Raw genomic sequence first — 22,935 nt, 5'->3', positions numbered from 1 at the left:
TTTGAGTTGCCTGAATATTACAGCAACTAGATGCATTACTTTAAATCTCCAGGTTCATTCCCCCCCCTCCCCGCCATATATGTCCGGACATTGCAGAGCTCAGACATCTGACCAAGTATATGAATTTAAAGGGCCAACCTCAGCTTCTACACTTAGATCACAATCCACTGGTTCTTCGTCCTTCCCCAAAACATGCTATCCTCAAGATCACATTTCTCCCTTTAGTGCTACAACATGAGAAGGGCATTGATAATAATAACGATCCTCTTCTACGCATGGCTAATCATATGGCAACTGCAAAAGGCCTCTAATGTAAATTGGTGTGATAGGGAACATGTTCACTAAGGGCCTAATCTGGAGTCAATTGAAAGACTCCAGTTGATTTCAGTTGGCTTTGGATCAAACCTACGGGCCCGAGCTGTAATACCAGAGGGCTATGGAGATAGAGGAAGAAATAACAAGAATCCACAAGGGTCTGTTCAGGTCAGTGGTCCATGTCATATTCTGATGGCAGTGAGGGGTAGAGCGAAACATAGGCCCCAATCCTGCAGTCACTACCATGCCCGTTGCTTACCACGGTCAGTAGTGAGACGACAGGAGTATTCACAGTAGTGAGCATTATGCCCGGGAGCCCGTGCTAACAGGATCGAGCCCTTGACTGGTAAATAATAAAAAAAGTTGACTCCAAATTACATAGTAGTTTTTCTGCTGAAACAAATTTAGGCTCCCATCTTACAAACACATGCACGTGCATTGCCTCCAAGGGTACTTGGACTAGTCCCAAATACATGATTGTCCATTTGCCTATGTCACAACCATGGGAGGAATAAATGGAAAAGATGTAACTTGGACTATATGCCCATGCAAGTCCATCCGAATCCAGGTCTGCGGACCTGTTTACTGCCTTGCTGGAGCATGTGGGGAGGGAGGGTCAGGAAGGAGGCTGAGCCATAGCTCAGTTCCTCTACTTGTGGAAACAGTGTGGGGAGTGTCATGATTTGCCCCTAGTAAAGACGTGCAGGAAATTACTGTCTTCCCTGAATGAGAAGGGGGGGGGGTCTTGTTATTCTTTTTACCACCCAACAATGAATATATTTTCATCTAAATGTTACATGGCACAGCTGTGTGAACCTGCTGTAAACTACAGCCAGCCAGGCTCTTCTGCCCCCTACAGTCCAGAATCCCGCCTTGCAAAATGAAGGATGGTCTTTGCTGGCTGCAGTCCATAGCCTTCCCAGCCACTGACAGTTACCCCACAGCGGAAAGAAGCTGAGACACCAGAGCTGTGTGTGTGTGTGTGAGTCCAGAGCTGTAACTCCCCATTTTAGCGCCCAGGGCAAGCAAGCATATTTGCTGCCATTTTTTTTTTTTTCAGCATTTGTCTGGTCCATTTTTCTGCCCCTGCGGTTTTGCGCCCAAGGCAGCTGTCCTGCTCACCTCACCCTGGTTATGGCCCTGTGTGAGGCACACTTCCTTCCAGGGCTGCACTTAAGATCCTGGCACTTTCATACCACTCCCTTGCCCAGGGCTGTGCCTACTGTCACCCTAGGGTTTTTTTGCACTGTTTCATTTGAGGGCTAGCTTAAAGAAAGAGCAGAGTCGGGGCTTTCAGTAAAATGCCAAGGAATCTGTAACACTGATTGTTTTCTCTTTCAGCTATTTTCTACACTGCTGCAATCCTTGGGCCCGCAGCAGGTTATCTGGTAGGAGGAATGTTTCTAAATATTTATACTGAAATAGGCAAACAGTAAGTTGGTAAAAATAAGCTTGTTCCTTTTCCTTTATGCTGTGCAGTTCCTTTAAAAAAAATTAAATGAAACCTTTAGCAACTTAAGTGAAAAAATACCCATTGTCTTCAAAGGGGTTTTGTCCAGCAGTGAATTTGTAAGTGGGCTATGTGTGGGTATGGTTAAAGCCAGAATGATGGGTTTTCATTAATGGAAAAGAATTACTCACATGCCTTATTTTTCTACATCCGTCATCTTTGTAGTTTGTCATGTGCTGTAGCTGTGCTGTGGTGAGCAAGAGAATTTCTTGAATGAGTTCCCCTGTGTATGCAGCATGTCACCTTTTCCACTATGCCTCACAATGATCCTGCAGTCACTCTTTGATTTACTTCGAGGTTTTTTTCTTTTTCACTTGCAGCAGATGAATGATCCTTGCAAAAGCGTTTTAAGAGCAAGCCTGGCCTGTTATTTTGCTGTGACATTTGGTAGATTAGTAGACTGGATCATTTTGTTGTTGTTTCTTTCAACAACAAGCCTTGTAGCAAAAGATGGATCTGCTATTGAACACAGGCCCGGGTGACAAAAATAGAAATGAAAGTGGAACCCAGAACTGATGAGTGCTCAGAGATAAATACAGTGTTAAACAACTTGTGTTTTCAGGCTCATTGTCATGAATGATCTGTTATAGTCGCCAATAGGGCTGTGGGTCTGAACAGAAGGATGGTCCAGAGGTTAGGGTGCTGGCCTAAAACTTGGGAAACCTGGATTCAATTGCCTGCTCTGCCATGGCCTTCCTGTGTGACCTTGGGCAAGTCACTTAGTCTCTTTGTGCCTCAGTTACCCACCTGTGGAATGAAGATGATAGTATTCCCCTATCTGTCAGGGGTGTGGTCAGGATAAAGACATTAAAGATTATAAAGTGCTGAGATTATGGTGACCAGATGCCCAGATATTATCGGGACCATCCCAATATTAGGGGCTTTGTCTTACATAGGAAACTATTCCCTCCCCGCCCCCCAAAGTATCCTGATTTTTCACACTTTCTATCCGGTCACCCTAGTTGAGATACTATAGTAGCAGGGACCATATAAGTACCAATGACAAATTGTGTTGGCCAAGATGATAGGGTGGCTTACGGTAGCAAGCTCACATTTGAGCATGAGCATAGGTAGCCAGGTGTAAAAATATCTTGTTTATTCATTCAGAAGCCTGCTTGTATGCACAAATTTTGGAACTCCACATTAGAGACCTGGTTGCAATGGTTTCAACAACCTACATCTCCCAGTTTTGCACCTAAAGAAGCAGCCAGATTTTCAACAGAGCTCAGCTCCCATTTTGGCACCTAAATGAAAAAGGCAGATTTTCAGAAGTGCTCCCAGCAGCTCTTGTCGCCAAAGTGGTGGGTGCTCCATAGGTCTCAATGGGACCTGTAGAGTGCTGGGCACGTTTGGAATTCAGCTCAGCTGCCGAGACAAGAGCTGGGCTCTCTTGCAAATCCGGCCTCAAATGCTGAGCCCTTTTGAGTTCGTCTGATGTTATATTCTCAGCTAAGCTTTGTGCTGTTTCCACACACATTGATCAGATTTCAGCTCTTTGGTTACATACAGAAAGGGAAACGCTGGAGTACTTTACTTCCCCTTTGATTCCAGTCATGAAACCCAAGCCCTAAATTTACTCTGCCCCTCTCTCATGTGATAAGACACACTGTTAGCAAACCGCGTAGGTGTTTGGAACATCTGAGCTTGGAGCAGCTTTGAAGCGGCAGCCCCAGGGGTTGTGTCACCGATGGAAGTCACCTGTGCCAGCCTTTGAATTTGTCTTTAGTTCAGAAGGATTATTTGTGCAGTTTATTTGCGAATAAAGAGCCCTTTGGCAGAGCTTCCATTGCACAGTTTGATGAGGGTTCTGAATACACAATCTTGTTCAGCCTTTTGTACTGGGTTTTGTTATGATTGACTTACAAGAGAATGTCAGGGGCTGACAGTACTTTTCACACTGCTATTGAGCACTGACTCCAGCTGAGAACACCCAGCCACATGTCCTTCTTCTTGCCACAGTCCTTACTCAGCTGTACAGGGGAATATGGGGGATAAAGCCCTGTAATTCCCCTGCTTAGCCTTGGCCAGATTGTTACTGCAGCCACGTGACAGACAGCAGGGGCTACTCAGCTGATACTCCACTGCTGGCAGTGAATGAGGGCTTGTCTACACTACTTGCGAATCGGTTGATCCAGAGATCGATCCAGCGGGGGTCGATTTGTCGCGTCTAGTCTAGACGCGATAAATCGACCGCTGAGCACTCTCCTGTCGACTCCGGTACTCCACCTCAATGAGAAGCGCAAGCTGAGTAGACGGGAGAGCGTCAGCTGTCGACTTACTGCAGTGAGAACACCGTGGTAAGTAGATCTAAGTACGTCAACTTCAGCTATGCTATTCATGTAGCTGAAGTTGCGTATCTTAGATCGACCCCGCACAGTAGTGTAGACGAGCCCTTTGGTGGAGGTGCTGGGAGTGGGAGGAGCCCTAGTTCTGTTCCCCCCACTTGCCAGGTAGGGTAGCTGTCTGGGCACGTGGAGGAGAGAAAGCTGTTTCTGTGAAAAGGAAGGCAAAGGAGAGAAATATTACCCCAAGTTCCCCAGGGGAAGGAAAGCAGGGTGGAGCTGTCACTCTCTGAGTCTCAATTCATTCTCTGGGTCTGCCCCTTGAATAGCACAGTTCCACACAGCCCCTTACCTAAGGCAGGCTGTAAAGTTAAAATTTAGCCCATAGTGATGTTTTAACAGTAAAGATAAGTCTCCTTTAGTTCCTTACAGCACAGAACCCCCTTGGACAGCAATTTTATTTTTCAGTAAGAAGTAAAATCCAAGGATTAAAATTTGCTCTCAGATGCACCAGTATAAATCTGCTATCTCCATTGCCACCAGGGGAATTACTTCAGATTTATACTCGTGTCAGGAAGAGCAGAATTTGGCTCCAAGTTTTCAGTTTGTCATGTGCACAAAATATACTTGGGGGCAGATTGCCCTCTGCCTTGCGCCCCAGTTTTACTTTGCTGACTTCACCTGCTACTCCTGATCCATGCCAGTGTTAGGGTGAAGCCTCTCATGTTCAGTCCCAGTTAGGTAACTGCCTTTCCCCCCTTTGTTCTTTTACAGAATTGATCTAACTCCAGATAATACTCTCTGGGTAGGGGCCTGGTGGATAGGATTCCTGGGTGCTGGAGCTGCTGCCCTTCTTACTGCCATTCCCATTCTGGGTTACCCTCGCCAGCTGCCAGGTATACGAAGAATGAAATCCTGAATAACTTCAGGCGGAACGCTTGGGGAATCTTCTTAATGGAGGACGGCTGCCGTTTCTCATTAGCCCGTGTTTCAGCGAAGCTATTGCCTGAGCCGTACTGCTGCTGGGATACAAACCTTGTTTCTCATTTCAGTGTCACAGATTTGATAAGTCTATGGAGGAGGCCGTGCAAATTGGCTGCTTTAGGTTGGAGTGGAAAGAACTTCGTCATTAGATGTTAATTACTCCAATGGGGCAGAACCCTGTTTCTTTGTTTTGTTACTATCAGCCTGCTATTTATGCTGCCCTTTATGCCACTAACACTTGCATTCAGGCAGTTAGCCTCAGCTTGCATGCTATACATATCTGCCTGTACATGCGGAAGGAACAGGATACAATTTTACCCATGTATTTTGTTCCCCATTAAGGTCTTTTGTTTGCTTCTCTCTTGTTGTCCTCCCCTCCATCTCTGTCTTTTGTCTTTTGTTCTCATTTGCTCAATGCTTGAAATAATGTGACATTTTCTGTCTGTCCTGCAGATGTGCATAATACTTTGATTGTCATTAACTCCTGCGGCTGTCTCCTCCTATTTTGATATCTGCCAGACTAAATGTTGCCCTTCTGGATGAATGCCAATGCATGGGGAAACAATAGGCTGGGGAAAAAGTTCTTGTATTTTGAAGTGTAATTTATACATTGATTTCACACCTTCCATTTCACAGCCACCTGTCTTTCCAGTGTTTTGTTGCCTTTATCTGTTCCGCCCCTTTATGCTTCTTATGAACAAGTAGCGGGGAAGTGGGGATAAATGTGAGACAAAGGGGTTGGAGAGACGGAGGGCTTTAAAGGCATAAATTGGAGTCAAGCACCCAACTCCCATTAACTTTCAAAGAGAGTTGGGCACCTAACTGCTCTTTGTTGGTTGGGAAGTGGTAAAACATTTACACAAAAATGTCCAATGGAAAAAATTTTGTAGGAAAAAAAATCCTCTTTTACGTGGAAACATCAGGTGTATACTATGATGCTTTTTTCCCCTCATGAATTTGCTACTTGTGTGGCACATAAGCCGTCCTCTCATATAGTTTCTCTTTCCTTCATCAATGTTTTCAGGATCCCAGCGCTACATCATTATGAGAATCTCCGAGGCTCATCAGCTGAAAGATGGGAGCCATGAAACGGCATCAGATCCCGACTTTGGGAAAACAGTTAAAGATCTTCCACGGTGAGAACCTTTGCATGTGCATGACATTCAGAAAGCTCTTACCAAAATTAGGGGAATGGCCGCAATTTCATCTGGCTTTCTACAATAATAACTGAAATACTTTGCAATACCTGGGGCTTGATCCTGTAGGGTCCTACTGAAATGAGCTTGAGTTGATGACACTATGCATCTTTCAAGATCAAGCCAATTGTTCCCAAAGCACTTTACAAACATTAATACTATAATGCTCCTGTACAGATAGGTATCATCAACCCCATTTTACAGATTCAATGGTAGAGCCAGGAATAAATTTAGGAACTTTAGTCCCCAAATGCAGCTCCATAGATGACATGGGGACAGTTTCCTTCATGGAACAGTTTGTGTTTCGGCCTTTGAAATAAAACCCATTTCAACGATGGTCCAGTGCACACAGCTTCACAGTGTGTTACAGCGACTGTTACCAGTAAGACTGTTTCCATAAGCACAATTTTGTGCCCACAGAGAACCACGTACCATCCGGGACATGTGCCGGGGTGGGTTTTACAGGACGTGGCTTAATACCATTCACCACTGTCGTCTAAACCAGTGTTTCTCAACGACCGGTACGTGGACCGGCACTCGTCCCGGAGATCTCCCTGACACAGTTTAGGAAGGCAGCAAGCTGCTCCCTGGTACCAGAACTTTTGAGAAACACTGATCTAAACTACATGCACATGTACTATTTTTTGATTCTTCCCCTTACATGGGTATTATTGCTTATAGGCTGCTCACTCTGTGTCACTGCTCACTTGGGTATTGTCCAGTGTTGCCTCGTCTTTGTCTCTCTGAGCTTTTCTGATTTTCCTCCTATTTTAGTCCCGTGTTGGCTTCCTCATATGTCCCTTTAATTTTCATCTTTGTTTCCGTTCCTGTCTCATAGCAAGTCGAATACAGTCTCTCTGTTTTGAATCTATTTCCTGTTGTCTTAGTTTTATCTCTGTTGGCTTTCTATTTTATTCCATTTTCCTTTCTCCTATGTCCACCAGCTTCTTTGTGTTTTTTCTTCTGTTCTCTCTTTATGCAAAATAGCCGTGGCCACCTCATCTGCCACTATCCATGTTACCACAGCTACACTGCTATTTATATTCACAACAGCTTGATGAGAGACTCACACCCCTAGCTCATAGTGTAAACTTAGCCACACACACAGGCCAAAATTCAATGTAATTGGGAGTTATTTTCTGGAAACGTAAAGCAGGAAATATCAATGAACAATTGACCAAAATAAGATAACACCTGACTTCCGAGAGTCAGAATTTCTCTGTGCTGTTTTCAGTTAGCATTTAACTGGAGGAGTGTGGGAGACCGAAAGGATCATGTCGTGAAGCTACGTGATACCAACTGGAAATGTTTGGGAGTTACTGGATGATGCTATTGCACATAATGTTTGAAGTTCAGGGATAGCTCAGTGGTTTCAGCATTGGCCTGCTAACCCCAGGGTTGTGAGTTCAATCCTTGAGGGGGCCATTTAGGGATCTGGGGCAAAAACTGGGGATTGGCCCTGCTTTGAGCAGGGGGTTGGACGAGATGACCTCCTGAGTTCCCTTCCAACCCTGATATTCTATGATTCTGTTTTAACTGAATGTACAGGAGTTGGATCTTGGAAAAATGCTCTGTGTTAGTTGTGATGCACTTTTTTTGTAGAAGCTGAGTATAACACCGGGAACTGTATGTTTACTTCCTCAACCTCTCCAAGTATCATTCTTAGATACAACTACAGTCGACAGATTGTACCCACACAGACAAAAATAATAGCTGCTGCGGAACCATAATCCTGTTGCTAAGGGTGATTTGTGAATTTTAGAATCATTAACTGCCTCTGCACATGAAAAGGAGAATTGAAACAGAGATGCACAGGAGAATTTACCTCATACAATAGCCAACTTTGATTGACTCTAAGCAACTGTTCACACAGGGCAACACCAAAGCAGTTCGCCAGGGGTTAAGTATGTTTGGTGAAGAATATTGCATTGAACCAATTTCCACCTTGTTATTAAATGAAATTCTTGACTGAGTGCCATTTTTGGAGGTCATGACTCACCACATGGAAATTAAATTCAAAAACTGCATTTAAATAATGTTAAGGGAGCTGTATCTAAACTTCAGTGCTTCACACTCTGCAGGCCTCACTGAAACAAAACTCTGACCAACCTCAGGGGAGCTTTGCCTGAGTGAGGGCTGCAGGATCAGTTCATTTGCCTTGAACATTCCTTAACGTACCTAGTCCCCGGAGAACAGATGGCAAATAATTAGAGGTGGGCAAACCAGATCATATAAAGTAAGAGCCAGCCTAGAGCTGAATGTATTTTTATGCATCTTAAAAAATGAGTCAATTGTCCCTTTTATTAAAAAAAACAACCCCAACTTTACATGCGTCTGTGTTTGCTGGTTTGGTTTGAGAGAAGAAGAATGCCCTAAAGGGAAGTTGTTCGAGAGGAATGGATCACATCTGTAAACGAGGCAGCTTTGGATGAATGGGCTGATGTGTCAGTTACAAGGGCAAAAGGCAGCTTAGTTTTATAGATTTCAGAGTAGCAGCTGTGTTAGTCTGTATTCGCAAAAAGAAAAGGAGTACTTGTGGCACCTTAGAGACTAACAAATTTATTTGAGCATAAGCTTTCGTGAGCATCCGATGAAGTAAACTGTAGCTCATGAAAGCTTATGCTCAGATAAATTTGTTAGTCTCTAAGGTGCCACAAGTACTCCTTTTCTTTTAGTTTTATAGGAGCACCTTTCCAGTTTTATGTTAATTAGGGGTGGGACTCTGGCACATTTTCTCGTGTTCTATAGAGTAAGACGGTTCCATTGAGATACATGGAATGACCTAGAATACGTAGAATAAGAAACCACTCAGTGTGTCCAAGTAGCCTGATTTTGCTCCTGAGAAAGCATAGATGTACCACTTAAAAAATTATGCTATTTTCGCAGCCAGCAACAACCAGGAATGAAGCCAATACGATGAAACAGTCGATCAGTGAATTGCGGCTTGATTCCTGGTTCAGAAAGGCTTGATAAAAGTGGCATTTTTTTTCTACTTCCCTCTGCAGATTTCTATTGCATATTCCACTTTGGTAGTGCACATGAAAAAGTCCACTGGTTTCAATCCAATAGAGATTCAAACAGAATATACAATAGACACGCTTGATAAATAGCTTGCTGGGACTGATCAGAGAAGGGGAGTTTTGTTGATAAAGTTGATAAACATCTGTTTTATGAGGATTGCTCATTGATATATCAGGCATGCACAATGCACTGTTCTCCAAAAAAAGAGCTGAGGTCAATATTATATTCCTGTCTTTGAATTACCTGCGGGGAAGAAGTGTTGGTTTGCATCACAACTTTAACACTGTTTTAGCTTTGGAAAGGGAGGAAGTTCATTGCTTTTCATTTGGTGCTTTTTAACAATAATCCTTTCAAAAGATGAAAAAGTCCCCATGCCACATACACCAAGATGATGCAAACATAAGTGTAGAGTTTTTAAGTAGCATGTTATTGACCTATTAAAATGTAACTAGACTGTGAATGATATGACAACCCATTGTCCCTATTCTGCGCAGGTGAGTTGATCCTGCTCATGAAGTCAACAGGACTATTTGCATGAGTAAGGGCTACCCATATGGGTAAGCGTTGCAGGATCAGACCTTAATATATAGCAGGCCTTATCCCTGCGAGATGGTGAGTTTCCTCAGCTCTCAGTGAATTCAAGAATCGAGGACATCCAGGACTTCTCGGGAGTTGTGCAGCAGCTGCTCTAGATCCAAAGCCCATTGATATCAATGGAAAGATTCCCATTGATTTCAGTGGCCTTTGTATTGGTCACTATCTCTCAGAATCAGTCCCTACATGTGTTAGCAATAGAAGATGGGGCAGATCCTCTGATAGTGTCACTGGAGCTACCTTGATTTACACGAGTTGAGGATCTGACCCATACACCTGCAGGAAAAAATGCCTCTCCTGTGGTAGAATAACGACTGTCCTAGTGCTCTATTTTCTCTTGAGTGTAGCAGGTAGGAGCCATCGCACAATAGATGCAATCAGCCATATGTTTTCTAGTCAATAGATTAGGCATTATGCTTCCAAATAAAATACAGTCACGCAGATTAATTTCTTTCATGTTACAGTTAAGGGAAATAATAGGGGAAAAAAAAGAAAAGGTCATCCCTGGAAGGATATTAAAGTAATTAAGCTGATTCTAACAGTTAGAGAGAACTGTCGCAATAGGGTCCTATGACATTACATTATAGGAATTTACCATTTTTCTTTCTTTCTTTCTTGGTTGTTTGCGTGTAAAGAAGTCATATACAGCACAGTGGTAGTAACTCATAAATATCTAACTGCCCAGAATGTGTGATGCAGAGACACCACATTAGAACTGGCCAGAAAATAGAACTTCCCTCCCACTGAAAATGTTTCAATTTGTTAGAGGGAAAAAAATCTCAATTCAGGGTGAAAAGTGAATAATTTGAAATGTTTCATGGGATGAAAAATTCCATTTCTGGAGAATCAAAATGGAATTTGTCAGCTTGCTCCTGGCTAACCAACTCCTTGGTGCCCAACTCCATGGGCAGCCAGCTTTCCGAGGAGTAGGTAGCATGGAAAGGCTGCTGCTCAGGGAAACGTATAGAAGCTGGCCCACCTGGTTTCCATCGAAAGTTTTGACAGGATCAATACACTCCCACATTTTGATTTAATCTAATCAGTATTTTCCAAAGAAAAGAGTTCCACCAGAAGTGTTTTGACCAGCTCTACTCATGTGACATCTAGTTGCATGGCTGTAGATTTACCCCCATTCCACATTCTCTCCAAAGCAATAAGCAATTGTCAAGTGATTTTGACACAAAACACACACACACACATCATCTGTCTGTATAGAGAGCTCTGATGAGTACATCACTCACTGTCATTCCAGAGATAACCAGTTTGTTCCAAATTGCTTTGGGCAGGACTTTTCATTACATATAACAGCCTCAGAGGGGAGCAATTGGGGCAGGCTAATAGAGTTACATGACAGAATTTCAAGCCAGTTACAAAAGAAATCCCAGCAAAGCAGTGTAGATTTCCTAATTCAATATCTCAGATAGAGGAGGAGAACTGAGACTATCAAGCAAGCCTGGGGCTTTTTCTGTATCCAACAGCAGGATCGCTGCTGGATCATCTTTCTGCATAAATATGGAACATGGCAAATTGTCTGGAATGTCTGCTTTCCCCTAATAAATTCCAGTTAGTCAAAAGGAAAATGTATTTGCTAAACATACTAGTTAAACTGTGCCCCACTTTGTCTGGCCTTTGTTGATTGCTGTTTTACATTAGGACGATAAGGTCTTTAAGAAAGTACTTAGAGCAGGAAAGAAACTTACTAGGTTTGAGTTGTAAAATAGTAAATGTGTGACACACAGGAGTGCTGGTATGCGACACAGCTTTATTTCCTGACCCCAATCACCTGGTCTGGGTCAGGGTTACTGTAGGCGCGTCCAGCCGGGGCCGTCACTCTCCGGGGCGGCGGGGAACCAGACCGCCTCGCTACTTCTGTCATGTGTGTCGGGGAACTAGCCTGCCTGAGCAAAGAATTCAATAGCAAGGCCCAGGCCCTGGGTCAGGGCAGGGCAACAGTCAGCAGCTCAGGGCCCTCAGGCAGGGGCTGAGCAGAGTTCAATAGCAAAAGCCAGGCGCTGGGTCAGGGCAGGGCAACAGTCAGTAGCTTAGGGCCCTCAGGCGGGGGCTGAGCAAAGAGTTCGATAGCAAGGCCCAGGCTCCTGGCTCCGAGCGGCCTGGGAGAGGGGGAGATGGCCACCCGCGAGGTGGGTGGCAGGGGGGACACAGGCCCACCCACTCTACTGCGTCCCAGTCCAGAGCCCTAGCAGCTGAAGAAGACCCGCTGCTGTGTCAGTGGGGTTCCTGGCCGCAACACACTGACATTGGCTCTGGCAGTGTTGCAGCCTGACTAGGGTCGGCTGCCCCTGGGCTACTTCCTACCTCCCCCTCTAGAGGTACCTGGGTCCAGCCGGCATCCTCCAAGGGATCACACACCATGGGCTCCTCAGGGTAACTGGCGCGCGGTTGGCTTGGCGACTCCTCGGGGTAACTGGCGAACGGCAAGCTTGGCAGCGTCTCTGGGCTCAGGCTAGCATCAGGTATTGGCTGGTCTGGCCAGTCCTCGGGTTGGCCTCCGATCGCCGTGGTCTCCTGGCTGGGAGTCCACCACATGCATCTGGCGTCTCCAGTGGCTGTGTTTCAACTGAGCTCTGGGGTCGAGCTTTTATACTTCCGGTCCTGCACCTTGACCTCTGAGGGGTGGGCGCAGGGTTCGCTGGCTCCGCCACTTTGGCATTCGGGACAGCGGGGAACCAGATCGCCTCGCTACAGTTACAAAGATTAAGATCACTGCTTACTGGTATAATTCCCATAAACTGTGATGAGAATTGAGTGTATTCAACAGCTAGCAGAATCAGGATCTAAAAGGGTATTTATTGATATGCTGTCCTTCAATTCTGACCCAATTCGGAAAGGTACTGAGCACCCTCAGATTTTATTGCCCTGAATGGGAATTGAGGGCACTCAACACTTTGTAGAGACAAGCCCCGAATTTTCAAAACTCACCATCTAAATTGCACCCACAGAATTTGTGATTCCACCATTTGTGTCCGCAAGACCCACATTATTTTGTACCTATGATGTCAATGATTGCATATGCGACACCCATTTTGCATATGCTGGTCCCTGTTTGCTTATGTAAATATCAGCTAGGTGGGCACAACAGATGCATTCACAAAGTCTGCAGGTGCAATCCAGGTATTCAATTTGGAAAACCCTCATTCTACATGAACAGGCACGTGGAAAAAAATACTGACAACATTGATCAAACTCAGTGGACAAACTTGAGATTTTCCACTTCCAAGGGAGGAGACTGCTGACAGGGGATGCTACCCAACAATGTTCACCTGATACTCCCCACCCTGAGTAGGTGGAGAGGGAGTGGTTAGAGAGGGGTGCTGCTCCTTGGCACCATGGCTGAATCAGCATTGAGGAGAGAAGCATGCTGCATTTTTAAAGAGCTGCATCAACTCTTTCCTTTCTTTTTCTTCCAATGAAAGATGGGGCAGCTGGGTACTGCCCTTATGCAAGGATGAGCCTAAAGACCCCCCTCTAGGCCTTAGATTCAAAGAGACAGTAATGAAGTAAAAGTGCACCATGCTACGCAATTGCATCATATTTGTCTTTTCTGTATGCCTCTTGGACTCGACAGATCATTATTGCTGCTTCTGAAGAACCCTACCTTCATCTTCCTCTGTTTAGCTGGAGCAACTGAAGCCACGCTCATTGCGGGAATGTCTACTTTTGGACCCAAGTTCCTTGAGTCACAGTATGGTTTAAGTGCCTCCGAAGCTGCTACCTTGTTTGGTAAGAAAACAGATTTTCAATAATGTCCATGTAAATTTTATATTATCTAAAAATAGTAAAATCTCATGACCAAGGAGATGATCTCTTTTATCACAGAGGCAAATGCAATCCTGACACTATGCAATAATTATACTATGTGCAAAAACTGTCTGCAATCTTAGATATAAATGGCACCTTTGGACCCAGCAGACCTGCACCCTGTGTGTAGTCAGTGTTATATTTACTAACTTTAGTGGGAAACGTTTTTCCAACTTTTACACCGGTTGGTCCTGCCAAACCAACACTGAGTGAGCTGGGGCTTGTTCCTATTTGTGCACCATCAAGAGAACTGTCAACAGTGGTGTCTAAGTATTACTCAAGTGCAAATGAGGAGAGCATCTGAGCTGCAGAAGCTGTATTACTAGTGACATGCAGCTGGAAAGAACCCAGCTTCACTCTCAGATCCCAGACTGAGTTTGCAGGCCAGCCAATTAGAAAAAAAATATATATACACATACACACATATGTTTATACATTTAAATTGGTAAACTGAGCAAATTTTATCTGAATTCAGTGGGATACAATAATGCTATTCTTGGGGAGTCATTTTTCAGGGCAGAACTGCACTATATGCAAAAAATATTTCCTTATTTTCTCAGATTTTGGAGTAGGCTTTCAGAGCTGCTACACAGGGCAGAATGTTTCTTTTCTTTTCTTTTCTTTTCTTTTCTTTTCTTTTCTTTTCTTTAAGTCCTATAAATTCCCATCAAGAAACAACCCTAGGCCTGTGGCACGGAAGGAGTTAAAATTGTGCCAACTCTGTAGTGTATTTATTCAGACAAATAGAAACTCCCTTCCTGACATTTATGGGCTTGGTTTTTCCCCCTAGGTTATCTTGTCGTGCCAGCGGGAGGAGGAGGCACATTCCTAGGAGGATTCTTCGTGAATAAGCTTAAGCTTCGCTGTTCAGGAATCATCAAGTTGTGTTTACTTTGCACAGTGACAAGTCTACTGGCTGCTTTCATATTTTTCATTCACTGCCCTAACATGCCTATGGCAGGAGTAACGCAGATGTACAACCGAAGGTAATAATAATGATCACAGTTCCCGTCAGGCATGTGTTGTGATGGTACAGAAACACGAGGATAAACTTGAGTCATCAACACTGAGGTTAATATTAATGCACTACAGAATAATGTCGCTGCATGGTTGCAAGGCCAACCTTATAGGCATGTTCCAAGTGTATGACTACACTCAGCCCAGCACCTTCCAGCATCCCACTACCTTAGCATCCCTTCTCACACACCCCTGTGCCCTCCTTCTCCTCTTAGGTCTGGTCTACACTGGGCGGGGGGGGGGGGGGTGGATTGATCTAAGTTGCACAACTTCAGCTACTTGAATAACGTAGCTGAAATCGACATACTTAGATCTACTCACCGCAGTGTCTTCACTGCGGTGAGTCAACAGCTGATGCTCCCCTGTCAACTCCATCTGCACCTCTCGCTCCGGTGGAGTACAGGAGTGGACGGGAGAGCACTCGGCGGTCAATTTATCGCGTCTAGACTAGACGCAATAAATCGATCCCCGCTGGATCGATTGCTGCCCGTCGATCCAGCGGATAAGGTAGACAAGCCCTTATTCCACTCCACCCAGCCCTGGAAGATACTGTTAAAGGAACATCTGTTGACTAATCCACTGTTTCCTTTAGCATCTTACTGGAAAGCAGCTTAAACCTGACAGCAGCGTGCAATGCCGAATGTGATTGTCTAAGGGAGCTCTACAGTCCAGTCTGCGGAAGCGATGACATCATGTATTACTCTGCCTGCCATGCAGGGTGCAAAAAAAAATCATTCCTCGATAGTGGCAAGAAGGTATGGTTTGAAGAACCTAGGGGTTCGCAAAGAACATTAGTTAGCACATACGCCTTCCTAAATTCCGGCCAGCCTTGATGAAGTTACATTAAGTTTTTTCGGGCTTTGAGCTTTGCTTCAAATCAGATATAAACTGTAGAAGGACGCCCTGTGAATATGTAGGATTTGTGAGTGGTGGGCACCAACTGAGATTCAAGTACTCGACGTATGCTTCTGCTGCTCAGCACTGACCTAGTCCTGCTGCTCCATTTTGGAATTTGAAGTTCCGAATATTATTACTTAAGGGCCTAGACTCCATGCAATAGGTCGAATTCTGCTTTCGGCTGCACTGATGTAAATCCTGCATAACTCATAAATTCATAGATTTTATGGCCAGAAGGATCCATCATGATCATCTAGTCTGACTTCCTGCACATCGCAGGCCACGGAACCTTCCCCCCCGCATGCCTGTAATAGACCCCCCCCCAACCTCTGGCTGAGTTACTGAAGCCTTCACATCATGATTTAAAGAACAGAGAATCCACCATTTACTCTGTTTCAAACCAGCCTGTGCCCTGTGCTCCCACGCTGCAGAGGAACGGTGTCTGCCAATCTGACCTGCGGAAAATTCCTTCCTCACTCCAAATATGGTGATCGGTTAGCCCCTGAACATGTTGGTGAAACCCACCAGTGAGACACGTGGGAAAGAATTCACTGTAGTCCATGTGGTGTCCCATCTCTGGCCATTGGAGATTTGCTACTAACAGTTGCAGATGGGCCACATGCCATTGTAGGCAGTCTCATCATACCGTCCCCTCCATAAATGCATCAAGCTCAGTCTTGAAACTAGTTAAGTTTTTTGCCCCCACTGGTCCTCTTGGAAGGCTGTGCCAGAACTTCATTCCTCTGATGGTCAAAAAACTTCATCTAATTTCAAGCCTATATTTGTTAATAACTGATCTGAACTCTTTTCAGAGTAACAGCCGTGTTAGTCTGTATTCGCAAAAAGAAAAGGAGTACTTGTGGCACCTTAGAGACTAACCAATTTATTTGAGCATGAGCTTTCGTGAGCTACAGCTCACTTTACACGGGTATAACTAGGAACTGAATTTGTCCCATTGTGTGCACATAATTCCCATTCTCAGAGCAAAGTTTGTCCCATTGTGTGCTTTTAATCCCCTGTTAGTATTTTGTGCACAGAGGGGACAGTGTGTGTGAGGGTGTTCACATCACGCAATAACTAATGTTTCCAGAGTTCAGAGCAGTCTTGTGAAGTTCATTACTACCCGACCCGATAATATCTGCACTGGAAACTGACAAAAGGCCAAATTCTTGGCCCTGCTATGGTTGCCTTATTCTGCTCCAGGAGCAAAACCCAGCTGCAAAAACAACTGATCTGTAGGGGATTCACCATGTTCAATTCTAGTAATCGCCCAAATTATGACTGTAGAAACACTGTCTCTTTGGGAAATTGACGAGGTGTTTGTTTCCCAGGTTTACCATGAGTGTAGCTGTATCCTGGAGAATGATCCCACTGGTTCTGCCCAAGCGATAGCAGGGAGATGCACTTCCTCCTGTGAGAGAAGGACTGTCCTTCTGGTTTTCATGTTTTTTGTGATTTTCTTTACATTCCTATGCAGTATTCCTGCGCTGACTGCAACTCTACGGTAAGCAGCGGAACCTTCTCTTTACTGTACAGCAGGAAGTAATTGAACGCAAATGTTTTCATTTTATCCTAGCAATTGTGGGACGGGGCCTGATGAAAATGGCCCAGTTTTCAGCGTGTTGAAGATATCGAGCGTGATTCTCCATTCAGTCCAATTGTGAGCACAATCTGAGTGCTTGTGTCTGTATGTTGCTCATTTGTGCCCTCAGTGAGGTAGTTAGATGTGCAAATTCCCGGATTTGCCCTCACAATTCCAAAAAGTGTGGGCACAAATTTTGCTGGTGCACATTCTGTCCACAAAAAGGGAGAATGAGCCTCATTCCGGCTGAAAATATCATCATCCCTTTATCATCAGAGTATACTGTTTGACGGTATTACGGGGTGTGGAGAGGCTCTTCTCTTTGGTGCTGGGGAGCTGCTCCTACTTCACGTCAGCATTTTAAAATTCTAACTTTGTGTGCTCCAGGTGTGTCTCCGACAGACAGAAATCATTTGCACTAGGAATCCAGTGGATTGTAGTAAGAACTCTAGGTATAGTATGGTGTGAATGTGTATGTTTTCCCTATTGTATTTGTAAAACACTTATCACAGGAGTGTCTGTGGGCCAAATACAGATAGTTTAAGGGAAGGGGAATGGGGACATGTGATGTTTGAGTGGAGGATGTTTTCTCTCACATACCTGCACTATTCATAAACATCCAATCCTGTTTGCATGTAATTTGCAAACAGGAAAAAAAAAGTTAAATTTTGCAGCTAGATTGTTCATTGTGAATAGCTCACCCAGCTCTAGAGATAACTTAATACAGAACAGCAAAGCTTCATACAGTATCATTAGCTTGAGTTTAGTAAATTAAGGTTCCAAGACACCAAAAGTTCCTTGAGGTCCTGGTGGGGATGCAGATTTGAACTCTTACAAGTATCGTATGCTGAAGTGAGATCCCTTGTTAACCATGTAATCTGGCTGTTGGAGGGAAAACTAAAACTCCCATAACATGTTTCCAAAGGAGTAAACAATAGCAGTGGGCAACTGCTCATTCCAAAAAGAAAATGGGTCCTAAGTACATAAGTCATTGCTGAGTTCATAGGCTGTGGTTTTCAAAGGAGCTGATGGGCATTAGTCACCCAACTCCTACTGAAATCCAGTAGGGTTTGGGTGCCTAACTCCTTTAGGATCTCTTTTGGAAATTCCAGCCATGCAGGTTGCAGTGTTAGCTTACTCAGTCACTGTACCTGCAAAACCTGACACATTGTTTCAAAAGTGCTTTGGGCTACCTTGAGGATAATAGATAGAAATTATATCAATTGATGTTCCATTCTGTCTTCATGCAGGAGGCATTCCCGGTCCTATTGCCTTTGGCTCTTTGATTGATCTATCATGTCTGGTGTGGCAGGACCAGTGTGGAGAACAAGGTTCTTGCTACGTTTACCAGAACTCCTCCATGAGCCGATACACTCTGGTTGCTGGAATTGTCTACAAGGTGACGCCCAGTTACTGTTTCCCTTTCACATCTCCTAGCCTGTGCTTTTTGCTTATGACTGGTTAGATGAGCAGCGCCGGCTGTGGCAGAATTTTGGAAACCTCTGTTATGCTGTTCCGATCACAACACGAATCCTATCTTCACGCAACTTTGCTGTGAAAACACAGCAAAGTGTTTGTCACTAAATGCAAATATTCCATTACGATTCACAATTTAACAACTTGTGGGTACTGTCATTCTCCTCCATATTATTTTCCAAGCTAAATGTTTTTCGTCTAAAATTTTAGGGGAAAAACTCCACAAAACCCACATTTTATTAAAATCACTCACTCCAGAAGTGGAGTTGAGTATATAAATACGGTCCGTTAGCTAGTGTGACTCAGGTCACGCTGCTCATGCTGTAAAGAAGAGTAAATAGCTATTCTCTGATCACTGCTTGAAAATGTCGAGAGGGCGAATGTTTCAATATTTGTGGTCAGAAAGCATTGGTTTAGCTCACTTAGCTTGCAGGTCACAATAGGGATCAGCAGCTGTGATGAGAAGGCATGTGTGTAGCAATGCTAGTATACACAGCAAAATACCATAGGTCAGATCCTCAGCTGCTCTAAATCCATGTAGTTCAGTGCAATGTGGTTCCAGGTCTTTTAAATGGCTGGAGCATCCCACTAAGATCCCAGTGCAGTACCGTCATGGAGTCAGGTGATCAGAGAATCTAGCCCCTGCCACATGGAGTTCCTGGGCATGCTGCGTTGTACACTCCACAATCCAGTCTTCCCCCAGCTACTCAGCAAACTTACCTACTGGTGACAGTGAGGCCTTCGAAGCCAAGGTATTGCCCCTTGATGTAGTCAAAATCTCGCAAGTTGGGAACTTCAGAAGGGAATCATACATAATTGTCAAGAACAAGGTAAAGAGCTGACCTGCCTCCCTCCCCAAATCCAAACAGTTCTTCATTTAAAAACAAATCCCAGCTGCAAGAAAACCCAGTTTGTTTCCAGAATAATGGCACGGTTCTAGCCACAGTCCTTTTTACATGCAGGGTTTTATGCTATGTGATGATAGGCCATGACTGAAAAGTTCAGCTTCAGAACCTTTCCTGAAGCTGCAATGGTTTAAATGGAGGGTTTGGGGTCAGTCTGTTAGAAAGATGACAGTGGGGGGCCATGTGTGAGTTTATATGGGATCTTCATCATCGTCAAGGATTGTTTGGTCTGGATGAATCCCCCTCCATAATGCTAATGCGTATGATTGTCCCCACCCCGCACAGCATAGTACAGTGTCGGTCTGAAAACTATGACCATAAATTGTGTGTGTACTTTTATGAACTTTTATTTGTAATTTGCATCATGCTAAGCACTACTCACATTGTAGCAAGAGCTTCTAAAATAAGTTTTTAGGGTCTCACCCTTGTGCAGTCTTGCTTTGCTGCCTCTACATTCAAGGGAACTCTGCCAATTAGCTGGCTGCTCACTGAGGTTTCGTGCACGTTCCTAAAAAGTAGGCATGCACACCTGCTCCTAATCAACTGGAGCATATTCCCAGAGCCACAAACGAATCTATTTTCCCGGCTAATCTCTTCCTTGTCGTTATAATCCAGCCAAATCCTCCTGCACAGATCACCTGCATGTCAAATTGTCCTTACGACTCCCTCCCTTTTAATCTGGATCTGGGAAGCCTGGAGGGAGCTACTCTGCCGCTGTTAATTGGCATACTTCCACTGGCACCAGCAACACCACTGTCTTCACGGTTGCTCTGCTGATTTACATCAGTTGAGGATGTGGCCCTGGGTTTTTAAATAAGTTAGGGTCATGTTTGGTATTAAAAGTGGCTCTAACAGTAACAGGGGATGTCTTGATGATTACAGGTGGTTGGAACAGTCTTCTTCCTGCTGGCCTGTTTACTTTACAAACCGCCTCCGCCAGAATCCCTACCAGGGAGCTCAGATGCATCAGAAAATGGGAACTGTGTCCTCCAGGAGAACAAATCTCTCCAGACCCAAGCTGCTGAATAACACTATAAATACTGCAAAGGACTTTCTCCCTGTCTCAGAAATACCATGTCAAAATTTTGTTTTGTTCCTGTTTTATGATTACTATTATTATTACTATTGCTTTACCCTTTTGTTTTTCTGTTTAAAGAAGGATATTTGAAGTAAGTTCTGGTTTGGAGTAACTTTTTCTGAAGGGCAGAAGCACATGAGAGGATACTTACATTGATGCCATCTGAGGATCCGTGCACTGATGCCAGACACTTATGTTACTCACCGGTAGCTTTATAGCACTTCTGTAACAAACCTGAACCACACTAAAGAAACCAGAGTACCACTGTGGGACCAAATTCTCATCTGGTGTAAACTGGCTCCATTCACTTCTGCTGAGAATCTGGCCTGTAACACATACATTATAGAGCCATCAGTAGCAAAGCACTTGTGTTCATACTTTTTAGGTCTGATCAACTGCCTATCCTCATGTTGACAATCTGCTACCATATTCAAAGCAAGGAGCAAAAACAGTGTCTTTTTTGTTGCTGTAGCACATACATCGTTGCTCATAATGTATGCTCTATTCTCTCTCTGTTCAGTTCAATTATAGAACATTTAATTGTCATCGTTCCTATTACTTTGCAATGGTTTGAGATCATGGATTACCTGGGAAGTTCATCAGTAGATCACATACAACACACTGTTGAAACTTGAACATCACTGGCTATTTTTAACTCACTACCCAAGCCTTTTTCTGTCGCCACCTCTGGTTTCCTAATTCCAGTCCCAGGATTTGCAGTATAGTTACAATCTGCTTTTCTTCCGTTGTTTTAAGATGGACACATTTTGTAATGACCTGTAAAGGCAGTTGGACTATTTCTTGTCCTTGAGCTATTGTGCTGTTTGACGCAGAAACATATAAGATATGGATTTGTGAAATGTTTTGTTTGTTCTGCTCTGTAAAGACATTGTTTTTAAGTATACAGAAAAATCCGAACTAATTTAGTTTTTCTCACACTGCTCCTTGGAAGAGAAACCTAACATAGCGACAGACTTTATTGTATGAAGCCAATGAAGAAATCAACCAGATTCTCAGCTGGTGGAAATAGACATAGCTCTGTTGATTTCAATGAAGCTACACTGATTTGCATCAGATGATGATCTGATCCATTGTTTGCAAATAAACTGGGCCACATTTTCAAAAATGCCCTTTAAATATGCACTGCAGTATTAACCGTATGTTGTTGGCAAGGACAAGCAATGGATGGCCAGCATCTGATGGCCAGATTTATGAGTGGCTGTCTCACCCACACCCACAAAATTAGGCAGGTATCAAAATCTTATTATTTGGCTCTTCAATGGTTGCACAAGCAAAAACTGCAGGTAGAAATTCAGCACTTGGATTGAGGCCCCTCGGACGATGCAGGTCCCTGAAATCCTTACCCTGCATAAAACTGTAGTGAAGAATTATAGGACAACCACTAACAAGCTGTTTAATCGACATGTAATGTTCACTACAAAATATTTAGAAAGATTTGTAGCTACTTTGTATATTTTTTTATACTTATGTTTTTGTAAAAGAGGGAAGAAGGTTGAAAAGCTGTTTATAGTTTTTTGGCAAAGGACCAAACATTCCGGCGCCCAGCCGACACCATTAAACACAGCCATATCCCATGCCTGGTGTTTCCCATTCTGCTGAGGGTGATACTGTGGTGGAGATATGGGGCTGAAGTAAAATACCCGTTCTTTCCTTGACACTCACTGTGAATGGGCTTTGAATAGGAGTTCCTCTGCCATCCGTGAATCCTCTTCCACCAAGGCCATGGATTTACTATGCAGCAGCAGCCATTAAAAGGCCCATATTTCCCAACCGTTGTCACACCACAGCATCTAGGCATGTCTCTCAGACTCAGGCTAGTCGCACTATTGCTCTAAAAATAGCTGCATCGTAAACAACACATTGAAGTTGTGGCAGGGGCTGGAGCTTGGGCTCTGAATCCCCCAGCCCCAGCTGCGACTTCAGCAGCTTCAGCCCGAGCTGCAAGTTCAAAGCACTGTCTAGATCAGAACTTTTAGAGCCATTGACCTGGGCTGAAAGGCTCACTCCAAAATGCCATGTGCACCTATCCTGGGAAACACTGCAACGTCTCTGGTATCGTAGCGTGGTAACTACTGCTGAACACTGACATTCTGGAAGGCATCCCTGGTCAGTAGCTCTGGGTAGTCATGGACCCATTGGTACTGCCTTCCCAGAATAAACCCCTATGCACTGGTGCATACAGAGCCCTTGCAGTATTCTGGGTGTGGCCTCCCCCTCTCTGCTGCTTGACACCCACTC

At 44.2% G+C, this 22,935-nt stretch overlaps 1 protein-coding gene across 1 annotated transcript in view; it reads left to right on the top strand.

Annotated features, from left to right (window-relative positions):
* SLCO4A1 (solute carrier organic anion transporter family member 4A1) overlaps window positions 1-21,641 on the top strand; it is a 46,318-nt gene extending 24,677 nt beyond the window's left edge. The window contains exons 4-13 of the mRNA XM_077832447.1: window positions 1,657-1,747; window positions 4,882-5,003; window positions 6,116-6,227; window positions 13,489-13,643; window positions 14,512-14,707; window positions 15,331-15,493; window positions 16,967-17,139; window positions 17,605-17,669; window positions 18,468-18,616; window positions 20,481-21,641. Of these exons, the coding sequence (XP_077688573.1) occupies window positions 1,657-1,747; window positions 4,882-5,003; window positions 6,116-6,227; window positions 13,489-13,643; window positions 14,512-14,707; window positions 15,331-15,493; window positions 16,967-17,139; window positions 17,605-17,669; window positions 18,468-18,616; window positions 20,481-20,627 (1,373 nt within the window). The 3' untranslated portion in view covers window positions 20,628-21,641. The remainder of the gene's footprint in view (window positions 1-1,656; window positions 1,748-4,881; window positions 5,004-6,115; window positions 6,228-13,488; window positions 13,644-14,511; window positions 14,708-15,330; window positions 15,494-16,966; window positions 17,140-17,604; window positions 17,670-18,467; window positions 18,617-20,480) is intronic.
* The last annotated feature ends 1,294 nt before the right edge of the window (window positions 21,642-22,935 follow it).

Source organism: Eretmochelys imbricata, chromosome 13 (assembly GCF_965152235.1).
Source record: "Eretmochelys imbricata isolate rEreImb1 chromosome 13, rEreImb1.hap1, whole genome shotgun sequence".
NCBI lineage: Eukaryota > Metazoa > Chordata > Testudines > Cheloniidae > Eretmochelys > Eretmochelys imbricata.
The sequence above is the reverse complement of the archived record's forward strand: the minus strand, read 5'-3'. Positions and strand labels throughout refer to the sequence as shown.